At 38.2% G+C, this 23,817-nt stretch overlaps 1 protein-coding gene across 17 annotated transcripts in view; it reads right to left on the bottom strand.

Moving 5' to 3' along the window:
- Nucleotides 1-23,817, bottom strand: part of CADPS2 (calcium dependent secretion activator 2) — a 519,834-nt gene that overhangs the window by 207,862 nt on the left and 288,155 nt on the right. For all 17 annotated transcript variants that reach the window (XM_046019950.1, XM_046019953.1, XM_046019955.1 and 14 more), the window contains exon 8: nucleotides 19,822-19,961. In XM_046019950.1, coding sequence (XP_045875906.1) covers nucleotides 19,822-19,961 — 140 coding nt within the window. The remainder of the gene's footprint in view (nucleotides 1-19,821; nucleotides 19,962-23,817) is intronic.

The raw sequence follows: 23,817 nt of genomic DNA, 5'->3' as shown, positions 1-23,817 counted from the left end.
CGCCCTTTTTAAATTTAGACAGAATTAAGGAGAATAAAAATGTTGGCTCCTCAGTCATCCTAGCCACATTTTAACATTTTAAGTATTCAAAGCCACACATAGTCTACACACTGTGATAAATAAAATAATGAAAAAATATCAAGACCCCATGGAGCTGAAAGAAACTGGGAATTCAACTCAGCATCACAGCAGTTCAACCTACTGGATGGTCCAGGTACCTATTTCCATCACTTTAGTTCTACTAGACAGTGTTGATACAGAGAAAGAACATTCACAAAACAATGAAAAGAATTCAAAACAGAAAGTGAATTGGCAGGGAAGAATGAACACATGAATCACAAAAGAAGAAGCCTGAGTAGTAGAAAGGCATAGGAATAGACATTCAAACTTAGGAAACATAATAAAACATTATTTCCCACTTATCAGAAAAAGCAACAATTAGAAATGTACACACACTAATTTTGGGTAATGATACAGGGAAGTAGGATTGTAATAGGAACAGATAATCTGGAAAGCAATCCTGGAATACTTCATTAAGTATGTGTATGTCTGATTCCTGGCTACACGTGGTGGAGAAATTTTTACATAGGCCTACAAATAGACACAAAGGGAGACAATTGGGAGTACTACTTATTATGATGGACTGGAGACAATTCAGGTGCTCATCATTAGAGGACTGCATAGATAAATGTGATAAACACTATGGAATGTTATATAGTAAGAAGAAATGACCTAGAATAATATGTAACAATGTACACAATCTCAAACTGAAATATTTTATTTTTGAATTTTAAAAGTCCACTGAGGGGCACATGGGTGGCTCAGTGGGTTAAAGCCTCTGCCTTCGGCTCAGGTCATGATCCCAGGGTCCTGGGATTGAGCCCCGCATTGGGCTCTCTGCTCAGCGGGGAGCCTGCTTCCCCCTCTCTCTCTGCCTACTTGTGATTTCTGTCTGTCAAATAAATAAAATCTTTAAAAAAAAAAAGTTAAAAAAAAGGTCCCCTGAATCATAACTACATTTATAAGTTGCCATGTAGTGTTAACAGACCTTATAATTCATACATTATCATGTTGACATCATTTATTCACTAAAGGTTTTTCCCGAATTGTGATAAATGCCAAAACAAAATATCAATATCCCCGAAATCTGAAAGGAATTTAGGAATTCAACTTAGTGTTACAGCAATATAAAAACCATACTAAAGTTTATGATTCTATGAACTCCATTCTTTCAAGTTCAATAATCCAATAAAAATTAAAATGTACCAAATTAAAGAAACATTAAAAATTTTTATGATTGTTAACCTTTCTTAACCATAAATCATTTTAACAAAGTCTGTTATGGGTATGCTGTTGAGTTTGGAACTAAATTTATATCTCAGCTCTTACAAATAGTCAAACTAATTATTTCAGAATGAATGTAGAATGACACTTTAATTAGTAATGCATCTCCTGGCAATTAAGATTCTCTTCTTGTCTCAGCAATTAAAATGGCAAGACATATTATTAAGGTCCCACGATTCTTCATACCTCTTCCTGACAATTACTTTGAGAAACATTAGAGGGATGATCACAGCTATAATCCATTCACCGAATATTTGGTAGCAGGATAAACACTTACTCCTCTCTGCCTCGTAATTTTTCATTTCATGCATATTACCTATCAATCATTAATGCAATTTGTGCTCTGTATCATAAAGTTCAATTTTTCATTTTATATAATTACAACCAATTGATTTTATAGAAATGCAAGTTGCAGGAATAATTTTAATTAAGAAATAATTTTTAACCCATTTATTCATGATATGACTTTAATGGTCAGAACATTAACGTGGTTGATGGAAGCAAAAATATCAGAGCTGAAAATGAGACCTCTAAAACTACTCTAAATCAAATATATTAATAATAATGAAGATATATGCATAAAATTGTTAATATTGCTGATAGGATCAGAGAATAAAGAAGGACTTTCATTTCTAACTTTCAAATATCTAAATTTTTAAGAGTATGAGGTAGACTTTTATGCCCTCTTTGATGATTCCCTTATAACTCATTTTTTATAATGCCTGTTACTACTATAATATGAAAACATCTCAAAGTTACACAGACTATATAATTCTATGCCATAAAGTTAAAACATGGTACCTAAGACTTCATTCTCTCAGATCTACTTAGAAAGTCTAATGGTCAGACTGAACAATAGAGATGTCTATAGTTAAGTGCAAGTTTTGGAAACTGTAAACAGAACCTATCAAAACTCTACAACTGTGTCTTAAGGTCAAAGCAAAGGCTAAACTTATGGGAAACGTGTCCTCCTTTGAATAAAAAGGTGTATTTGTGTCTAAAGCTAAAGTGGTAATGGCAAAGCGTTATTAATTTTTAAATGCCAGATTTTTAAAATAATTTCTTTCCTTACTGACATTCTCTTTTTGATGAGATACCGTTTCATAATTTATTCTAATAAGCTTATCCATACTCTCTGAAGTATTTCCAACCTGAAACATTACCTTCCTGTTCTCTTGTAGCTATCCTGCTCACTTTACACTAGTTTACTCATTTCAGGTCCACTCCTTATTCATTTTTGAAACTGAGGTATGGAGGATAGACAACATTGGTTTCAGGTGTACAATATAATGATGCAATACTTGTATATGTTGGGAAACGATCACAGGAAGTCTGGTTAACATCCATCACCTCCCAGTCATGCATTTTTTTTCTTGTGATGAGAGCTTTTAAGACCTACTCCCCTTAGCAACGTCCAAATATGCAACACAGTATTATGAACTTCAGTCACCAGGCTGCATATTACATTCCCATGACTTGTCTTATAACTAGCAGTTTGTACTTTTTGATTCTCTTCACTCAGTCAATTTTTCTGCCTTGGTCATCATAGTCTATATCAGCCTAGAGATCTAGATGATCAAGTTTGATCAGCTTTCCTCCTGTAGCTTTTCACATTTCATGAGCGGAGTTGAGCCCTCTCAACCTTTTTAAATATGTGCCATATTTGTTTCATTCAATATTCATAAAAACACAATTCTCACAATCACTACCTACTGGGATAATATTTTTCAGTAAACAGATACTGATCTCAAATAATCAGATTCTTGTTCTTTCACTGACCAATGAAAATTATACTCAACTGACCTGAGCAACACTTCTGTGTGTCTATTAAATACTCACAAAGAGTTAAAAAGCAAAGCTTGGCTATTTTTGAATTCTGGCATCAGGGCTTTTGGAAACAGCTTCAAACCACCAATTAAAATAGATTTTGTGAACCACTTATTTAGGATCTATTTTCAACCCCGGGATATCAAAGTCATTGAAGAAGCATTATCTGTTAGACCATCGCATTCTCTCTATAAGATTTTGCTCTATTTTGCCAGCTTGTTCCCCATTTTACAGTTCTCTTCATTTTCTAAGCTTATGCTATTAGGTTAATAGCTGTTCTATTTCAATGGGGGAAGTGATGAGTTCCAATGTATTTCTCCTGCTGATTAATGTTAAATATCACTTTTTTTAAAAAAATAAACTCTATGTCCAACATGGAGTTTGAACTCATAACACTGAGAAGAGGTGTGTGCTCTGCCAATTGAGCCAGCCAGGCAGCCCAAACATCACTATTCTAACAGCAGATTTCACCCATCCATTCCTTCTCTCAAGGAGTCTGGCACAGGGTTATCAATAAATGCTGTGGAGTGACTCATTTGGTAAAACCACACCTGATCAAACAATGGTGACTACTACATTCCAATCTACAAGAAGCTAATCATAACTGGACACAGTGTGAATGATTCTAATTCTATATAGAGAACGTTCAGGGCACCTATGCACGCAGGGTCAGGATATCTAAGTCAGCCCGAAGTGGAAACAGGAGGAGTATGAAGTAATTTTTATAACTGCCTCTTAATTTGAAAGTACATACAAATCAACCAACTGTCATTATTTGTGTCCACCAACGCTCTGAAGCCTAGATGCAAAGTGACAGTGAAAGTCAGGATTCCTTCCCTGTCTTCAGAAAAATATACAAGTATACAAAGAAAATAAAATTCTTGAAAGTCTATCAAAAGAAGATAGTATGTGGTAAAAGCCAAAGATGACAAAAGAATCTTACAGCTGGAGACAATGCATATTGCTGCAACTGTTGGTAAAACTTGAGAAAGGGTAGCATTATCTTGTAAAGGAAACATTTACACTGTCATCAATTCAGGATTTTTACTCTTAGGTAAATTCCTAAAAGAAACAACATATATGTACCAGGAGAGCTACACAAGATGCTTTTAGTAGCACTGTCTCAAGCAGCCAAAATCTGGAAAATCTGGAAATCACTAAAATGCCCACTTTGATAAAATGGATAAATTACCATATATTTATAGAAGGCATAATATACATAATATACAGGAAAGATCGCATACATAATTACATGTGTAGATAACTATTATAGACTATAGCAATGGCCAAGGATTAGGACTAATCCAATTCAGTGCATCTGATGTGTAGAAGAGAGGAAAAAAGTGAATAGGCTTTGGCAGCAAGATAAGAGTGCACAGTATTAGCCTTTGTTATGTAACATATCACCCTAAACTTAGTACCTTAAAACATCAATCATTTATTATGTCTCATAAACCTATTATTCACTGAGCATCATTATGGATCTGATCAAGGCTCTACATGACCCACTCATCAATCTATGGGTCAGTCCTAAATTGGTTAGCTGCTTTGTTCATTTCGTTGGCGCTCACTCATGTCTGAGACCTTGGCCAGAACAACTGGGCTTATTCATTTCTGCTCCTGTAGTGATCTAGCCCATATGTGTCCTCATGATGAAGGCAGAGAGCATGACAGAAAGCGAAAATTCCTTGAGTGCTTTCTGAAGCCTCTGCCTGTGCCAAGTTTGCTATTGTCCCAGGGGCCAGAGCAAATCACATGGCGGAGCCCAAGGAACATATAGGGCAAAAGATGAAGTTGAGGGAGTCCGTTTATTGGATTCATTTACATAATCAACCTACCATGTGTACAAAGAATGAATTTTCTAAATAAACCTGTCTCTTCTTTCCATACAGCAAAGGCCATTCTGGCTGACTAAAGAGTTTTATGTAAGGAAGGTTCTAGGCAGACAGAAGGAAGGAAAGCCCATTCTTCTGGTACAAGACAACCTATGAGAAGATGACCAGTTCCCTCAAAACCAGAGGTGTGGGGACAAAGTTATTTGGCAGTCAGTGGACAGTCTGCTCCTGAGAAAGTTTACAGAGAAAACAAACTGCTTTTTTTGGCACACAGTACTAGTGCAAGAAAACATGTAACCTAGTACTAGACCCATATGAGTTAAGTATGAGTGGAAGAAATAAGGTTGAGTTAGTAAAAGCACAGTTGGGCATATGCCCCACATTGATTTTGCTCAAGTTAGGGGTTTGCACTGAGTAGCCGGAGGAGAAAAGTTTGAAAAAGATTACGTTGTGGGGGTGAGGGGGCACCTGGGTGGCTCAGTTGGTTAAGCATCACCTTCAGCTCAGGTCATGATCTCAGGGTCCTGGGAGTGAGCCCCGCATCGGAGGAACAAGGAGTCTGCCTGTTCCTCTCCCTCTGCTTCTGCCCCTCCCCTGGCTTGTGTTCTCTCTCTCTCAAATAAAAAAAAAAATAAACTCTTTTTTTTTTTTTAAAGATTTTATTTATTTATTTTGACAGAGAGAAATCACAAGTAGACAGAGAGGCAGGCAGAGAGAGAGAGAGGGAAGCAGGCTCGCCGCTGAGCAGAGAGCCCAATGTGGGACTCGATCCCAGGACCCCGAGATCATGACCTGAGCCGAAGGCAGCGGCCTAACCCACTGAGCCACCCAGGCGAAAAATAAACTCTTTTAAAAAAGGCTACATGGGGCCAGATTTTTGAGGAATTGGAATGCTAGGCCAAAGAATGTGAATTTAATCCCATTAGTGGTGGGAAGACCGAAATTTTGGGGCAGAAATAATAGTATTCTGAAATCCTGGAACAGTTTGGAAAACAGGTGAATACAGGCAGATCAGTATAAAAGTATTGAAACAGGGTTTTTTTAGGGGGGGCAGGGAGGGTAGAGAATGAATTAGGGTTGGGAGAAGGAATGGAAAGAGATTTGCCTGTTGGAAATACTGTGGAGAGAAGGGATTAACTACCAAGTGAGGAGGAAGTGGTTAAAGACAAACTTAAAGACCTAACGGGCAAAAATGTTACCAATCTCACAAAGGCGGAAATAGCGGATATTAAGATTTTCTGGCTCATATTTGGCCTACTGCTATAGCTCTCTAACACACAGTCATTTAAGAAAATTTCAGAGGTATGGATATATGAAATAAACAAAAGCACTCAATTATATATTCACACTTTTTAAAGGCAACACTGATTTTATAAATCATGAAAAGAAAATTTTTTTCTAATGTGGATACCAATGTACTATCCTTAAGGATATGAAGGATCCCAGGATGAGTGATGAGACATTTTAATACTTGGGAACTCTGTGCTCTCTCTCTTCATGCCATTAACACTGGTATTAATGTTAAAGTTGTGATGATTCTTTATAATCTTTATAATCAGAACATCCATCCATCCATCGCACTAAAACAAATTCATTTGCTATCTTCCTCATTACCAACTTAATGATTTCCAGACATTTCAAATAGAGTCTTGATATGAAACCGTGGCTGTGATCTGATTTTATGTCCCATTACCAATGCCCCATTTTGCTAAACTCTAGTATGATCACACAGAGAGGATTAGCAATACTTCTTAGGACCGGATGTTCTTGGTCAAAAGAATCCCAGGACTAAATACACTCAGAGAGGAGTTAGGATTACTTTAAAAGAGATTTCATTTAATCGTTTCTGTATTCCCAGGTGCTGTTCTACCCATCACTGTTTTCCACTAACACCCATTTTCTTCACTTTGGGTTGGTCATTAACAGCACCCTTCCCCCCCAAACCTACTGTGCTCTTTTGTCCAAATGAGGCCAGCTTTGCAGCAATGAATATTGGCTTAGTTTTTTTGCTGACATGGTCATTCACTACTGCCTGGCTTCACACTCTTTTCTAGTTCATGCACTCTTCAGGCTCCTAAATTTCTTCCTATTTTGGACCACACTAGGCTCTCACCTCTTTGCAATCTTTACACAAGCTGACCACACTCACAGGTTCTTGGCTTGGCTTGGTCCCCCCTCCTTGCCACTGCCTCCCCTCTGATGGACCCTTGAGGCTTCCTGTCTCTGATGATCAAGGCCCTGGTCTTTCTCTTTGTTCTTCTTTGTCAGTTATTGGGGAGAGTATTTTCATGAAGTTTTGGGAGGGCCAATGTAAATGGAGTTAAAGTGTTCATGACACAGAACTGACAGAATTCTGAAATAAATATGACTTTTAAATCAGGAATTACTGTAGAAAGAAAAAAGCAAAAGACTTTTATTGATTCCACAAAGACAGTGTAAACAAAGCTCATATCCAGTTTTCTTTTTTGCCTTTAATAAGTAGTGGTTTATATATCATTCTTGTATATTAACATTATCCTACAGTTCCAACACCTATCCCAGAAATGGACTAAAAATAAAACATTGGCAGGTAATAGATATTAAAAATCTACTTTCTCCATCATAGTTAGGCAAAATGTTATTAAAGGAAGTCTCACTGTAGAGAGTAAGGACTTTGAATTTCAAGTTTTTTGGACAAGAATACATTTTTTCATAAGTCTCTAGATTTCTAGTCCTATTTAAGGCTTTGGACTACTAAAGCCTATTGTAATTCCTCTGGAGAAAGATCTTGAACCATATTCCAACAAAGAGTGGTACCAATTAGATAATGGCATAATTTGAAGTTTATATCCAATCAATCCAATACTTCTTTCAAATACAGAAGAACAGTGAACATAAATTCTGCATTCTGTTCTTTCTTTGGAAAGAGAACACTCTAGTATTTCTTTAGCTTCTACTGATCAGTAGGCAGTTTTCTAAACAACTAGGTTTAAAAATAGCAATAAGACAGTGTAAATTTTCCTCTGGAAATTAGATTTGGTTGGGGGTGGGGGGTACTAGTCAACAGCAAATCACCCAAACAGAGATACCGGAGATACTGCTCTAGTGATAAGACAAACAACAGCCAGTAAATATAACATCAGGTAATGAGAGAGCTTAAAGAATGAAGCCCGTCGGAAGAGAAACCCAGCAGCGAGGAGAGAAAGGCGCTCCTCTGTGGAGGGTGGGGAGGATGGGCACCCCAGCCCGCAAGCTCAGAGAACCAACAGGTGTGGGGGCAGAGGTGGGGGAAGAGTTCTGTCAGTGTCCACCACTGGGAAGGGCCTGTACCAGGAACCAGCTGAGAACACTCAGGCAGCCCCTCCAGAACCCCCATCTCAATGACGCCAACCTCTCCCAGAGATTATTTTCATAAAACATCAGCATATTTAATTAGAGGAATTATTCAACTACATGAATGTCTTGGGTGCTATGGTAACTACAGAGTGCAAGGTTTTGAGGCAACAAGTGTTAAGTCAACTTTTCAATCCCTCCTTAAATGAAGCACATATAAAACCACTTAAAACACACAAGTTAAAACGTATTTGGTATGTAAAAATGGAGATCAACAACTTATTGAACAAGAGTGGATAGATTTTAATACCACAACTAGAAAAACTTGACAGACTGCTTAGACCTAGAGAGGATCTGTGCTTGTCTAATGATTTAAACAAGAAAATTAAAAGTAAAATTAGCCACTGCCCTAAAAACAGGTAAGACATCACTAGTTATTTAAATAACAGGCTTTGAAAGCTTTTGCCCTTTAAAAAATAAGTTTAGAAATTTCCCCTTTATTTTAGCCCAGTGCAGTCATAATAGCTTACTCTTCTCACTTGCTATGAAATAATCTCCAGGTGTGTTTTTTTTTTTTTTAAGAACTTGAGCTTATCTGAGTGTTCACATATAGTATGTTCCTTTTTTCTCCCATTGGACATAGAGAAGGCAAAATAAAGTTAGCAGCAAAAAATACACACACAAACCACTACCACCACCAACTACATCCATAATAGCTGTCCAATAAAAACACATTAAAGCCTAACTATTAAAGCATCGGGCCCTAGTGGGAGACATAATTTTTATATTCTGAAGGTATCAGGATTCGCACACCATTTCCCCATCTGTCTTTGAGAATTTTCTTCCAAATAAAATCTAACAATGTGTTTAAAACTAGAAGGTTTTAGTACAGCTCATGGGACTATAATTTCTTAAAACAACCTTCAATCTGATAACCACCATTACTAGTTGATGGAGCATTTGCATGGAACAGGCACTGTGCTACACGCTTTAGGAGTACCTCTCATTTCTTGCTCGGGACAATTCAACTTTAGAGTTCAGAAAAGTGAGGCTATGAGAAGTTAAGGAACTTGACTAAGTTTGCCTAAAAATGAAAGGGCTCAAGTTTGGGGGCACCTGGGTGGCTCAGTGGGTTAAAGCCTCTGCCTTTCGCTCAGGTCATGATCCCAGGGTCCTGGGATCGAGCCCCGCATCGGGCTCTCTGCTTGGCAGGGAGCCTGCTTCTTCCTCTCTCTCTCTCTGCCTGCCTCTCTCCCTACTTGTGATCTCTATGTGTCAAATAAATAAATAAAATCTTTAAAAAAAAAAAAAAAAGAAAGGGCTCAAGTTTGAACCCAGGTCCAACTCCAAAGCCTGTGTTCTTAACCAGTCTGTACCCTGTGTCTCCTGTTTATGGAAATGTCCTTAAAGAGAATGAGGTGGCTTGCAAATCATTTACCTGTTTCTATCCTATCTGAAGAATGTGAACTAATTCTACCTTACTTTCCTTAGGACATCAAGTTTCAGGTTTAAAATAAAATTGAAAGAAATTTCAGAGCTGGGAGAAAACTAAAAAAAATTTTTAATGAGCTCAATATTCTGTTTTCAAGATGAATCCAAGATGGCATATGACTACAGACTCAGGGCAACCTGCGAGCAGAGCTGGCTAGAGCCTAGGTCCCCCAGTCTAGGTCCCCCCTGCTGCTCGGTAGCAGTCCTCATGGGTGCCTGAGAAGGAGCAAAAGAAAGTTGTCAAAGGTGGGGGGTGAGTTGGAAATAGTGCCTTATTTTTTTCTTTGTTCATTTAATTGTTAACGGGGTTTCTTACACAGCTGGTTAAATCACAGTGCAACAGCCTTAGTGTTTAAATTCCCAGAAAGACTTTATAAGAATGACACAGAGGGCTGCTGCTCAAAAAGACTCATTTTCCCTTTTATGACCACCTTTAATCTGGGCGCGCCTGGGTAGCTCAGTCATTAAGCGTCTGACTTCAGCTCAGGTCATGAACCCTGGCTCCTAGGATCAAACCCAGCAGCAGGCTCTGCCTCTCCCACTCCCCCTGTGTTCCCTCTCCTGCTGTCTCTTTGTCAAATAAATAAAATCTTTAAAAAAAAAAAAAGAAGGACTACCTTTAATCTTTAGAGCATCCTTTTGGAATAAGGCAGGAAGAAATGGAGAAGAGGAATAACCTGGAGCCCAGCAAATTTCTCATCAGCTCAACTTATTATCAACTTATTTCACAGCCAGAGGAAGCTTAGTTTCTCTGCCATCCATTTCCTGACACGCACTTCTGAATGATATTCTTCCAAGTGCAATGATTGCACGATGGGTAAGAAGGGCTCGAATAGTGAGAAGCCTAGTCTATCACATCCCACAGGAACTTCAGGACTGAAGGACTGACCCCCTCTCCCCTAGCCAAGATCATGTGCCAGGTCACCTTCAATTCTGGAATTGAACAAATTATAGGGAATGCCTATGTCTCCGATAGTCACTATTTGCAGATGATATGATACTACATTGAGGAAAAGCCTGGAGACTCAACCAAAAAACTATCAGAACTGATAAATGAACTTAATAAAGTTACAAGATACAAAATACACAGAAATCTGCTGCACTTCTACACAAAACCAAGTAGTATAAAGAGAAATCAAGAAAACAATCCCATTTACAATTGCATCAGAATACCTAAAAATAGGGGTGCCTGGGTGGCTCAGTTGGTTAAGTGACTGCCTTCGGCTCAGGTCATGATCCCAGGATCCTGGGATCAAGTCCTACATCAGGCTCCCTGCTCAGCGGGGAGCCTGCTTCTCCCTTTCCCTTCTGCCTGCCACTCCCCCGATTGTGCTCTCTCTCTCAAATAAATAAAATCTTAAAAAAAAAAAAAAAAGAAATACCTAAAAATAAACAACCAAGGAGGTGGAATACTGGTACTCTGAAAACTATCAAACAACCATGAAAGAAATTGAAGATGACACAGACAAACACAAAGATGTTCCATGCTTATGAATTAGAATATTATTGAACTAACCATACTACAAAAAATCTACTGTTTCAATGAAATCCCTATTAAAATACCAATAGCATCTTTCATAGAACTAGAATATGAAGCATCTTTCATAGAACTAGAATATGAAACCACAATAATCTGATTTTAAAATGGACCTGAACAGACATTTTCTAAAGATATGAAAAGATGCTCAACGTCACTCACCATCAGGGAAACACAAATCAAAACCACAGTGAGATATGACCTCACACCCCAGAATGGCTAGTATCAAAAAGGAGTAACAAGTGTGGGTGGTGAGGATGTGGAAAAGGAAGCTGCACGCACTGTGGGTAGGGATATAAATTGGTGTACCCACTGTGGAAAACAGTACAGAGTTTCCTCAAAAAAAATTAAAAACAGAAATACCATACAACCCAGTAATTTCAGTACTGGGTACTTACCCAAAGAAAATGAAAATAGTACTTTGAAAAGATTTATGTAGTCTTTGTTCATTGCAGTATTGCTTATAATAGTCAAGAGATGGAAGTGACCCAAGTGTTGGATAAAGAAAATGTGGTATCTATATACAACACAATATTATTCTGCTATAAAGAATGAGATCTTGCCATTTACAACAACATGAATGGATCTAGAGGGTATTATGCTGCCAAGTGAAATAAATCAGAGATGGTCAAACACCGTATGATTTCACTTACACGTGGAATCTAAAAAAGTAAAAAAGAAATGGAAAAAAAAACCCAGATTCTAAAATATAGAGCACATGGGGCGCCTGGGTGGCTCAGTGGGTTAAAGCCTCTGCCTTCGGCTCAGGTCATGATCCCAAGGTCCTGGGATTCGAGCCCTGCATCGGGCGGGCTCTCTGTTCCGCATGGAACCTGCTTCCTCCTCACTCTCTGCCTGCCTCTCTGCCTAGTTGTGATTTCTGTCAAATAAATAAAATATTTAAAAAAATAAAATAAAATATAGAGCACAAACCGGTGGCTCCCGGAGAAGATGAGTGAAATAAAGAGGATTAAGAGGTACAAACGGCCAGTTATAAAATAAATAAGTCAGAGATGAAGAGTACAGCATTGCAAAATATTGTAATAACGCTGTATGGGGACAGATGACTACATTTATCATGATGTATTGATTTATACATTACTCCATGCTCATCATGATTGGAGTAATGTATAGAATTCTGGAAGCTATGATGCATACCCGATACCAATGGGCTATTGTATGCTAAATATATTGCAATAAAAAATATACTTCTCCTCGAAAAAATTCTATGAGATAGGCTCTACTAACATTTTCATTTTGTAGGTGAGGAAACCAAGGCACACAGAGTTTTCATAACTTTCCCAAGATCCCGCAGCAATCAGCTGGTACAGCCAGGATGTGAAGGCAGGTGGTCTGGCTCCAGACAGAGTTCATGTTCCCAAGCCATGCTGGCTCTTTAAATATCGGATGGCAGGAGTCCTTCAAAGCTCACCTTAAGGAATCCTCTCAAATGATTTCCCCAATAAGCAGATATTTGGTACAACAAATTTACCTATTTTTAAGTAGAAGAAATTATTTGATCTTTAGTTTGATAACTGCATTCTTTCATCCCAACAGTAAAATCTGGAAAATAAAATTTCACCCATAGTTGCATTATTCTATTTAGTATATTACATTTCTGAAGTTTTACACATACCTTTTTTTTTTTTTTTTTTTAAGAGAAGGAGGGGGCAGGGTCAGAGGGTGAAGGAGAGGGAGAAACTAAAGCAGGCTCCACGCCAAGTGCCGGGCCTTACTCGAGGCTTGATCTCACCATCCTGAGATCATGACCTGAGTCAAAATCAAGAGTCAGACACTTAACTAAGCCGCCCAGGGGCCTCTATATCCATATGTTTCTTTCTTTCTTTCTTTTTTTTAGTACCACTACTATAATCATATTAGAAGCAATTCTATAACTATAGTGTATTTTTCAAATCAATTTTACATAAAAGAAACCTAATGTTTCAGTCTTCACACTTCCTTTTCTTGTCTTGAGAAGATTCAAATAAATCCCACATGTCTTTTCTTCCCAGGTGTCCTTCCTTCTACCACCTCTATTCACCCTAAGCTCTGCACACCCTCTCTGTGCAGGCACACCATGGGATGGGTGGACTAAACTCTTGGAGGGGTGAGGGAGGAAATGATCTGATAAGTCATAAAGTTCTAGGGGCTCAAGGGGCCATTCAAATTCCCTAGTCAGATGTCCCCTTTAGCAACTGATGAAAGCAGGCTAGGACAGGTGTGATAACTCACCCAAGTTAGTGACAGAACTGAGACCATACGGACAGGTGTCTTGGCTCGAACACTGGTACTCGTTCTATGCAAGTATCACTGTCTGTCCTCCACCTGCACTACCATTCAGCTACACGTATCAGAGGAAGGAACTAAAAGCGAGTACCCTATAAAGTCCAAATTTTTCCTGACCTTCCACAATGCTCGCTTTACAAGCTCAATATTTTGGCTTTATAAATTCAGTGTTAATATTTTAAAACTTCTGGATGCATGCAAAGAAACAAAAAGTACTACTTTGTCAGTACAAAAATTTTATGGTAAGGCATCAATTGAGATGGAACAGATCTATTATAATTCTGTATTTTAACTGTTTATAAAATTATTTAGTATTCCTAAATAGTTTTCACTATAATTTTTTTAAATGCCCCCAAATAATTAGGATAACCTATGAATATGGTCTGTGGCTCCTGAAAGAAAATTTTAAAAGATCTTATATTCCACCTTTAATTATTTGGCTTGATTTCCAGACAGGACACCGAAGGATATTTAAAAAGCAAAAGAGCATAGTTATTGAATGCATGAAAGAGAAGAAAGTAATGTATGTTAAAATATAACACCTGGAAAAAATCTCAAGAATAAAAGGGTGTTGAGCAGAAAGTCACATTTAAGGTTAAAGTTAAAGGCAAACTAACTTATTACAGGAGAAATCAGAGAAGTTTTACGAAGGGAGTATAAGATAAAACATCTAGTTTAGTGATCATTAAAGCCATGCCTGAAAATGTTTCTACCATTATTATATAATTAGTCCCTAGTAAACTGAAATAAAAATAAAGGTCTTGATGTAAATCAGCATACAGAAAGGGACACAAATATAAGGCATTTGGAAAAACAAAGTCACCTTTACAGCTTATTCATTTTATCATTCTACAACAGTTACACTGAGGTGTATAAAGTATCACAGACTTCTCTTCTGAAAGCTGAAAGCTGTGTGTGTGGGAAAAAAAGATTTCTTAAGAACCTAGCAAATACTTGGTCAGAAGTTTTGGCAAGGCAGTAAGAAGTGGGATTTCTATGAAATTAGAATAAGTCAGAATAGGGTAAATTCATATTGGGAAGGCAAACAGACCTGCATGTAGGTTCAAATGTCAAAACATGGTTATTTTAGACAAGGACATGTAGGAAAATCATTCTAAAAGGTCAGCTTAAATTGGGAATCTATTTTTTTCCAGAAAAAAAAAAAAATGAGACCCATCCTTTCTGTAAGGCCTGGACCCTCTAAGCAAATGCCACCTTGACAAAAGTTAAGATTTTCCTCCCTCTGATCATGAGACTATCCCCTAACCTAACTGAAGATCATAAACCTTAAAATCATCAACAATGCAGTTTTATTAAGAGTGCAGTCATTTCATTTTATGAGCAAGTGCCATGTTTGACAGCATGACACCCCAGTCCCTGAACGCACGGCTGGTCAGCTCTCTGGGAAACAAGGGACAAGGATAATGCAGCCAGTGTGGTGTTCGTGCCCTCCCTCCTGCTGGAAGCTGACCTATTGTCTCTCCCCTGCAGCAAGAAACAGGCCTAGTGCCTTTTAAACCTTTACGGTATAATTTAAAGAGAGACTTTTGTCAATGACAATTATGAAATATTTCAGTACCTCTGTTTAATCAACAAATGTTTAAATAGCCAAACATGACTCTGCACAGAGAGAAACAGGAGATTTACGAACAGTACTTTGGCCAACATTTTATCTTACCAGTTAACTGTGACAAAACTCTCACACAGGTACACATTCATTTCTTTCCCTATAAAATACTCAGTTGCATGAGGACCTCGGCTAGGTCCACTCCATCTCCCTCTACGTATTTGCAACCATTTAATTTTCTTCTCTCTCCTTTACCATTGGAGAACTGTCCTAAGAGTCATTTGTCTTATTTAGGTCTATTTTATTTTACCTTTCTTTTGACTGAAAAAAATTACATTTGAATTAGGAAAATGTTATTTAATAAAAACAGGAATAGTATTCTGAGATTTAAGTTAATACTGTTCCTCAGCCACTAGGCTATGCTAAAGGACAGTCCATTTGTTTAAGAACAGTTCTGTCTTCCAGATATCCAAAAAAGGAGGAAAATAAATTCGAGAACCGAGTATGAATTATTTAACCCACCTAGCTGGTAAGTCATTTAATAGATGTATATGAGTTTATATAATTAGTTTATAAGACGTATTCCAAATGAGTAAGTAAGCCCTTTTTAAAAAAATCAAATCTATGTCACGTGGTAATGTACAGTTTGGATTTAAAAGAATGAAATCATCTTTATGTTTATTTTATCCAAACTAAATGTATTTTCATTTACATGTAGTCAGTCCCATTTTTAAAAAACTATAATGTCTAGTCATGGACTGATTAGTTAACAGAAACATGAGCTTTTTATCAGATATATTATTCTGCTTATAAAAAGGTTATTCAAAAATGCAAGAGAACCAAACACATTTATTTTAGATATTTTTCACATTAAATTTATACTCTATTCTCTAACTTGTGTTTAGAACCCTTTGCATTTCAACTTAGGAATGCAACTTACTGCCATTTTTTCCTTAAAACTCTAAAGAGCATACTACTATTTTCATCATCATTATTATATTAATACCTATCCTTGACTGCAAACTGTGCGGGGCACTGGGATTTAAATAAGTCTAAAAACTCACAGGGCAGTTGGGGGCACAAAAAATAAACACTGTTAAAATATATTGAGGGTGGGGCGCCTGGGTGGCTCTGTGGGTTAAGCATCTGCCTTCAGCTCAGGTCAAGATCTTGGGGTCCTGGGATCAAGTCCCGCATCTGGCTCTCTGCTCAGCGGGGAGCCTGCTTCCCCCCTTCTCTCTCTGCCTGCCTCTCTGCCTACTTGTGATCTCTGTCTGTCAAATAAATATATAAAATCTTAAAAAAATATATATTGAGGGCCCACACAGGTGCTATATATATGTGATAAATATTCATTTACATATTATAATAGTTCACATAAGAGATGTCATATTCCTAGAACATCCAACAGGCTTTTTTTTTTTTTTTTAAAGATTTTATTTATTTGACAGAGATCACAAGTAGGCAGAGAGAGAGGAGGAAGCAGGCTCCCTATTGAGCAGACAGCCCGATGTGGGGCTCGATCCCAGGACCCTGGAACCATGACCTGAGCTAAAGGCAGAGGCTTAAACCCACTGAGCCATCCAGGTGCCCCAACAGACCTTTTAAACTAAAGACCCAGAGGATTTCAAAGTCTGGTTCCCAAAAGTGCTTTGAAGATAAAAATCCATAATCCTCCCAATTTAGTTTAATCCACTTGACAAGTCTATCTAAAAGAGGGGTTTGCCATATTTTAAAGATAAATTAATCTTTAACTTGACTTGACTCTTTTTCAATTATTCATTACTCATCTGTTAATTATTCATTATAGGATGAATTATTGACAGAACACAATCCAGCCCCAAAACTAAACACTATTAATCTACTACTCATATCCTATTATAGCTTTGGCATATGATAGAGTACTTGGAAGAAAAAGGTTAGTGGACTTTTTCTTAAATGTAATTAAATTCAGTAAAATCCATTTATGAAACACTGCAGAAAAAAGATGTATACAGTTATGATGGAGGTCAAATCATGTTTGCCCATACGCACAGGGGTGATATTTAAAATATTTATGTGTTCCCACAAGCTCTAAGGAACCCAAACAGCTGCCTGTGCTAAAGCACCTGTACCTGCCATAGGGAAACATCGCCATCACAGTTTGGAAACCTTTAATTCTGGTTGATCATCATCATTATTATATGTCCAAAATAGACATTAAATTAGTTTTTACGGAATCGCTATTATGGAATATGATATTCTTAATTATGCCACATAACATACCGACTAGCAGAATAGCATCACAGGTATTTTCAGTTCTAGAATTCCTTCCTTTTACATATATACTATATACATATAACTTACATATATACTATAAACTAAAGAGATACCCGAAGGTCTAGAATTGCCTATTGGTATCTTTTAGGAATGGCAGATATTAATTCATATGGCTGGATCTAAAGCATTCCTGATCTGAATCCAAGGTGAGTTCTTGGGCTTTCCATATTAAATTGAGAGGCTATGATGTATTCTCTTTAGTGATCCTCTTCACCGGTAGTCTTAGACAGAAGTTAACTCCAGACCCACCTTAAGGTTCCTGACTTAGTCAAGAGCTTAGAGATAAGATCTAAACCAGCTCTCCTTCAGTGCAAAGGATTAACTAAAAAAATTTAAAAAAAGGGAAAAACCACCCCAAAATCAAGTCTTAGCAGGGGGCAGGATCGACCCACCTACCCTGGAACATTCTAAAGGAAGGAGTTGCCAAAGAGGAGAACAGGATTTCCACAGAAGTGAAAGGCTGTAGAACTTGTCATGGGCCAACCTCATGTTTAATCTTGGTTCTTGGGATACTCTGAAGGCTCCAGGGGTATTCACCAGGGTACTGGCCATTTGCAAATCAAAGACTGTGTTGGAATTATAATACACAGGTTCCAATGTCTTAAGGTGCCCTTCATCAAAAGAGATGGATATAAAAATAGTAGCGAAATAACTGAGTGCCTGGAATTTATGTTCCTTTATGCCCAACTCTAGGCTCTACTAGTTTCTAAGCACTTTAGGGTAGTAGTATTCTTTCTATTCTCAAACCTCTCTATGCCAGCTGCACCCAACTTGTCTTCTTCATTGGCTTGAAAAGTCTTTCCAGAACTCTTTCTTGCCTATGAATATGCTATGTCATATGACTGGGGTGCCCTTCCTCTTCCTTGCCCACTCGAATTCATACTTCCAAGTTTTATCTCAAAAGTCAGGTGTCTTGTGAGATTTTCATGACTAACTGCAGCTAAAATCAGGTGTTCTTTCCACCAGCTCCCATTCCTCTCTTAAGGCACTTATCGTTCACTATCAAAATTATTTGCATACAAGCCTGAATCCCTGACTAGCCACTTCCTTTAGGCCTGAGATGGTATACCACTGAGGTTTGTTCTGGGAGGAACACAGTAAATGCTCAATCCGCGTCTGCTAAATAAATCAGTGGTGAGCAGGTAGACGGAGGAATTTGAAGAACTCTAAATATTGAATCCCAGAATTCCATCTGCATTAGGAGCTGAGTCATGTTAGCCTTTAGTCTGCATTCCTACACCGAAGACGCCATGATGTGGGCTACCCAAATTAAGGTTTCCTTTCAAACAGTCCACCTCTGAGCTGTTCTTCCGTCAGTGAGCCTTGTTCTGACTCGGCTTACATTGCCCATCCAAACCAAGGAAGCAATGTGGTCATTAGGCCTCGCCAGTCATCCAAAAAAGCCTTATCTTACTGACTCAGCCTTTCACTCTGCCACAGTGCTGGTGACTCGGTTCCGAAGCCGGCAGATGACACGTCTCTGTAAGGGAACGGACTTCCTTAGGCTCTCGTGTTGGCTGCTAATCTCAGAGGGAGCCACTTCAGAACTGCTTCTCTCCACTGTGAAAAAAGGTCACGTTCCTTCCAGATAACTCACAACCCTGTACTGGGATTTGACTGCAGTGAGTAGTACATTGTTAATCTGAGAAAGACCCAGTTTTTTTTAAATAAAAAACAAAAAACAAACCAAACTCATTTTATTGTCTTGAAGAGCTCAGATCTGTTACCTCACCAACTATAAGGGAACAAGAACCCTGGCTGAGGTGAGGGCTGACCGGGGCCTGTGAAAGGCCCTGTGGTCCAGCTTCCCCACCAGCGTCAGCTCCTCCATCGTCGATGTGGCTTTCCACACACACACTGGATGGACACTCACAATCCTCCCTGACAAAACTTTTCACAGCCGCCTGGGTTAGATCTGAATGACATTTTAGCTTTAATATGCTTTATGTAGTGTAACCATTTCTGGAGACCTGAATGCTACGCTTGTTTCAACCATCATTATATTTTGGAAAATATCTTTTAGAGCTTTCCAGCTATCACTACTCTCCATCGATATAAATGGGGTAGAATACCACTGGGATCGATTACCAACATTATGTTAGCATGGACACAGTTATTTTAACTAAATACCCAGGTGTTTATATATAAAGCTGTCTGGGAGTTTAAAATAGTAAGTTGTCCCATAAGTGTCATTTTGGGGGAAAATTCCATGATATATTGGCTCTGTCAGTAAACAGACAAAAGGGATACATTGAAATTAAATTCAGTAATTCAGGAGAAAAAGATGTCAAGTACACACTCACCCACTATGTTTCATATGTGGTGGTTTATCCATTCGCACTGCTAATTTGATTTTTAAGTCAGAGTCCTGGCTATTTTTTGGAACTATCATTCGGTGAAACTCAGCTGACTTGGAGCTATTAGAAGTTGGGTATAATATCACCTGTAAGAGACCAAAAAAAAAAAAAATTAAGTGCACAATATAGTGTCTAATGATCGGAACGGAAATCTTTTCTATGTTTTCCTGTTTAAAAAGAAGGTATCATGCCCACACGTGTCTACACCATTTGACTCCCACCACAACAGATGGGTCTTCAATACAGACTCATTTATCTTTTTGACAATGTGTTTTCATATTATCACGTAATGAGTTTTCTTCCTGTGTCACTTCATAATGAGGTAAGAGCACAGAGGCTACAGTTGAATTGACAGTTGCGAAATACTTGTTAGACACCTATAATTTCAAGCTATTCTAAACTCCTCGGGACAAAAGTTCGGAAAGAAATATTTTCTGAAATTAAAGATAGCATGTTTAAAAAAGTAAAACCAATTATTTTAGGCCGCAAAATATAACTCCTGTTTTAATATTTTCATTGTAAAACAGTACGAAAGGAAATCGACTCAATTAGTGATGGAGAAGACTGATATCCTAGCACATTTTCTGCCTTAGATCAATACCAAAGGATTTTTTTTTCCCCTGATGACGTTTTCAAAACCATGAAGACGATATTAGGACTGAAACAAAGTCATTATTTTTAGCAAAACTTCCAAATTACCAAATGATTATTTCATAACTCTATGGCTTCACAAAGCCAACACAGAAGAAAAGCTTTCTCTTCAGATATTACATGCTATATATAAGCATACCTCATCTTATTAAATTTCACTTTATTGTTCTTCACAGAGCCTGCATTTTACATATTGAAGGACTGTGGTGACCCTGCCTAAGTAGGCCTCCTGGTGCTGTTTCGCCAGCAGCATCTGCTTACCTTGCATCTCTGTCACGTTTTGGTCATTCTCAAAATGTTTCAAATTTTTTTTTTTTTAAGATTTTATTTATTTATTTGACAGAGAGAGAGAGAGATCACAAGCAGGCAGAGATGCAGGTGGGGGGTGGGGAAGCAGGCTCCCAGCTGAGCAGAGAGCCCGATGTGGGTGGGGCTCGATCCCAGGACCCTGGGATCATGACCTGAGCCGAAGGCAGAGGCTTAACCCTCTGAGCCACCCAGGCACCCCAAATTTTAATGTTATTATTCAATTTGTTACAGTGATCTGTGATCAGAGAAAAACTATGATGTTACAACTGTAATTGTTTTGGGGCTTCACTAACCATGTTCAGGTAGGACAGCAAACTTAAATGTGTGTTTATAAATCTGTTTTCTGCTGCTTTACCAATTGATTATTATGCTGCATCTCTCCCACTTCTTGGGTCTCCCTGTTCCCTGAGACACAACAATATTGAAATTAAGGTAATAACCTTACAATGGCCTCTGAGTATTCAAGTTAAAGGAGGAGTCACACGTCTCACTTTAAATAAAAAACTAGGCTTAGTGAGGAAGGCATGTCAGAAGCCAAGACAGGCTGAAGGCTAGGTCTCTTGGGCCAACTTGTCATCGTCAAGTAATAGTTCTTGAAGGAAATTAAAAGTGTACTTTAGTGCATGCATAAATGATAAAAAGCAAAACAGCTTTATTGCTAATATAGGGAAAGTTTTACTGGTTGGGAAAGAAGATCAAATAAGCCATAACATTCCCCAAAGTCAGAGCCTAATCCAGAGCAAGACCCGAACTTTCTTCAATTCTCTGACAGCTAAGAGAGGCAAAGAAGCTACAGAAGGAAAGTCTGAAGATAGCAGAGTTGTTTCACAGGGGTTAAGGAAAGAAGCCATCTCCAAAACATAGAAGTACAAGGTGAAGCAGTCAGTGCTGATGGAGAAGCCCCAGCAAGTTTTCTGAAGATCTGAGTAATAGAAGTGACAACACTAAACAACACATTTTCAATGCACACAAAACAGTCTTATGTTGGAAGAAGAGGTCATCTTGGACTTTCATAGCTAGAGAGGAGAAGTCAGTTACTGGCTTTAAAGCATCAAAGGGACAGGTGGACTCCCTCTTATTAGGGGCTGATGTAGCTGGTGACTTTAAATTGAAGCTAAAGCTCATTTACCTACCCTTCCAAAAATCCCTACCAATCCAAAAATTCCAAGAACGATACTAAATCTGCTCTGCTTGAGTTCTACACCTGGAATAACAAAGCCTTGATAACAGCACATCTGTTTACAACATGGTTTACTGGCTATTTTAAGTCCACTGTTGAGATCTACTGCTCAGAAAAAAAGATTCCTTTTGGAATGTTTGCTGCTTAGTGGCAATGCACCTGGTCTCCCAAGAGCTCTGATGGAGAAGGACAATGAGATCAGTGTCCTTTCCATGCTTGCTAACACAGCAACCGTGGATTGAGGAGTGATTTTCACTTTGAAGTCTTATGTAGGAAACACACTTTGTAAGGCTAAAGCTGCCATAGAGAATGATGACTCTGATGGATCCGGGCAAGGCAAAGAAAACATTTTGGAAAGGATTCACCATTCTAGATGCCATTAAGAACATTTATGATTCATGGGAAGTCAAAGTATCCACAGTAGCAAGAATTTGGAGGTAGCTGATTCCAATTCTCCTGGATGATGTTGGGAGTTTTCAAGACTTCAGTGCAGGAAGTACTGCAGGTGTGGTGCAAACAACAAGAGAACCAGATGTGGAACATAAAGATGTGACTGAACAATTGTTCCTTGAGATACAACAACATTGGACTTAGGCCAATTAGTTACCATGCCACGGTAAATCCTTCCACTGGCTTCACTTAGAAGTACCCATTAGGAAACTAAAATGTGGCAGGAATGATGATATTCAATAGTGAGATGATCCTTAGTTTGTGGATCAGATGCTATTAGTTGTTTTGGGACCTTATTCAGTAACCTGTCATCAGCATTTAAAGAATGAGAAAATTGTCCAATGTCTTCATTTAAATATTCTCATCTGCACAAGACTTTTGGAGTTTGGAACAGTACCAATTTTTGTGTAAACATAGAAGGGAGAGTTAAAAAGGGATAAAGTCTGTTGGTGGCTCATGCCAAAATAAATTTGGAGGGAAAAAGGATGTGGTAGGGAGAACAAGAAAAAGCTTTCCAGAATTGCTACGGAAATGGCAGCTCTAGCTTCAGGGGTGGATATACACTCTTCGTCTTTGTTTTTACTTGTGTTCAAGTGACACAACAAATGGCTGCAGTCTCCTGGTAACACGTTAGCAGGTAAGGAGGTACTTCTTGTGGGCGAGTGATGGAAGTGGTTTGAGATGGAAATTCCTCCTGCTGAAGATGCTGTGGAGATGGAATTCACAAAAGGATTTAAACTATTACACAGACTTAGTTGGTAAAGCAGTGGCAGGGTTTGAGAGGGCTGATTCTAATTTTGAAGGAAGTTCTACTGTTTGTAAAATGCTAGCAAATGACAGCATCGCATGCTAGAGAAATCATTCGTGAAAGGAAGAGTCGATCGATGACGGCAAACTTTGTGTGGTCTTAATTTAAGAAGTTACCATGGCCAACCGAACCTTCTGGAACCGCCACCCTGATCAGTCAGTAATCATCGACATGAAGGCAAGATCCTCCACCAGCGGAAAGATGACAATTTCCTGAAAGCTCAGATGTTGGTTAGCATTTTTAGTAGTATTTTTTAATCAAGGTTATGTACTTTTTAAAGAGAATGTTATCACACACATAGAAGATTATAGTATAAATATAGCTTTTATATGCACTGAGAAATCAAAAAAAATCATTGACTCACTTTTTCAGGATATCCATTTTATTGCAGAACTCTGGAACTAAACTCACAGCATCCCTGAGGTTTGTCTGTACATAAAATGATGTATTTTCCCCTCTTTAGTCAGTCATAACATTATTTAGACATGGCCTGTATCCAAGCCTTGATATTTTTAAGTGGGAGGACTATATCTGAAGGATAAAG

The sequence above is a fragment of the Meles meles genome, chromosome 10, assembly GCF_922984935.1.
Source record: "Meles meles chromosome 10, mMelMel3.1 paternal haplotype, whole genome shotgun sequence".
Classification (NCBI taxonomy): Eukaryota; Metazoa; Chordata; class Mammalia; order Carnivora; family Mustelidae; genus Meles; species Meles meles.
This window is presented reverse-complemented; position numbering and strand designations above follow the sequence as displayed.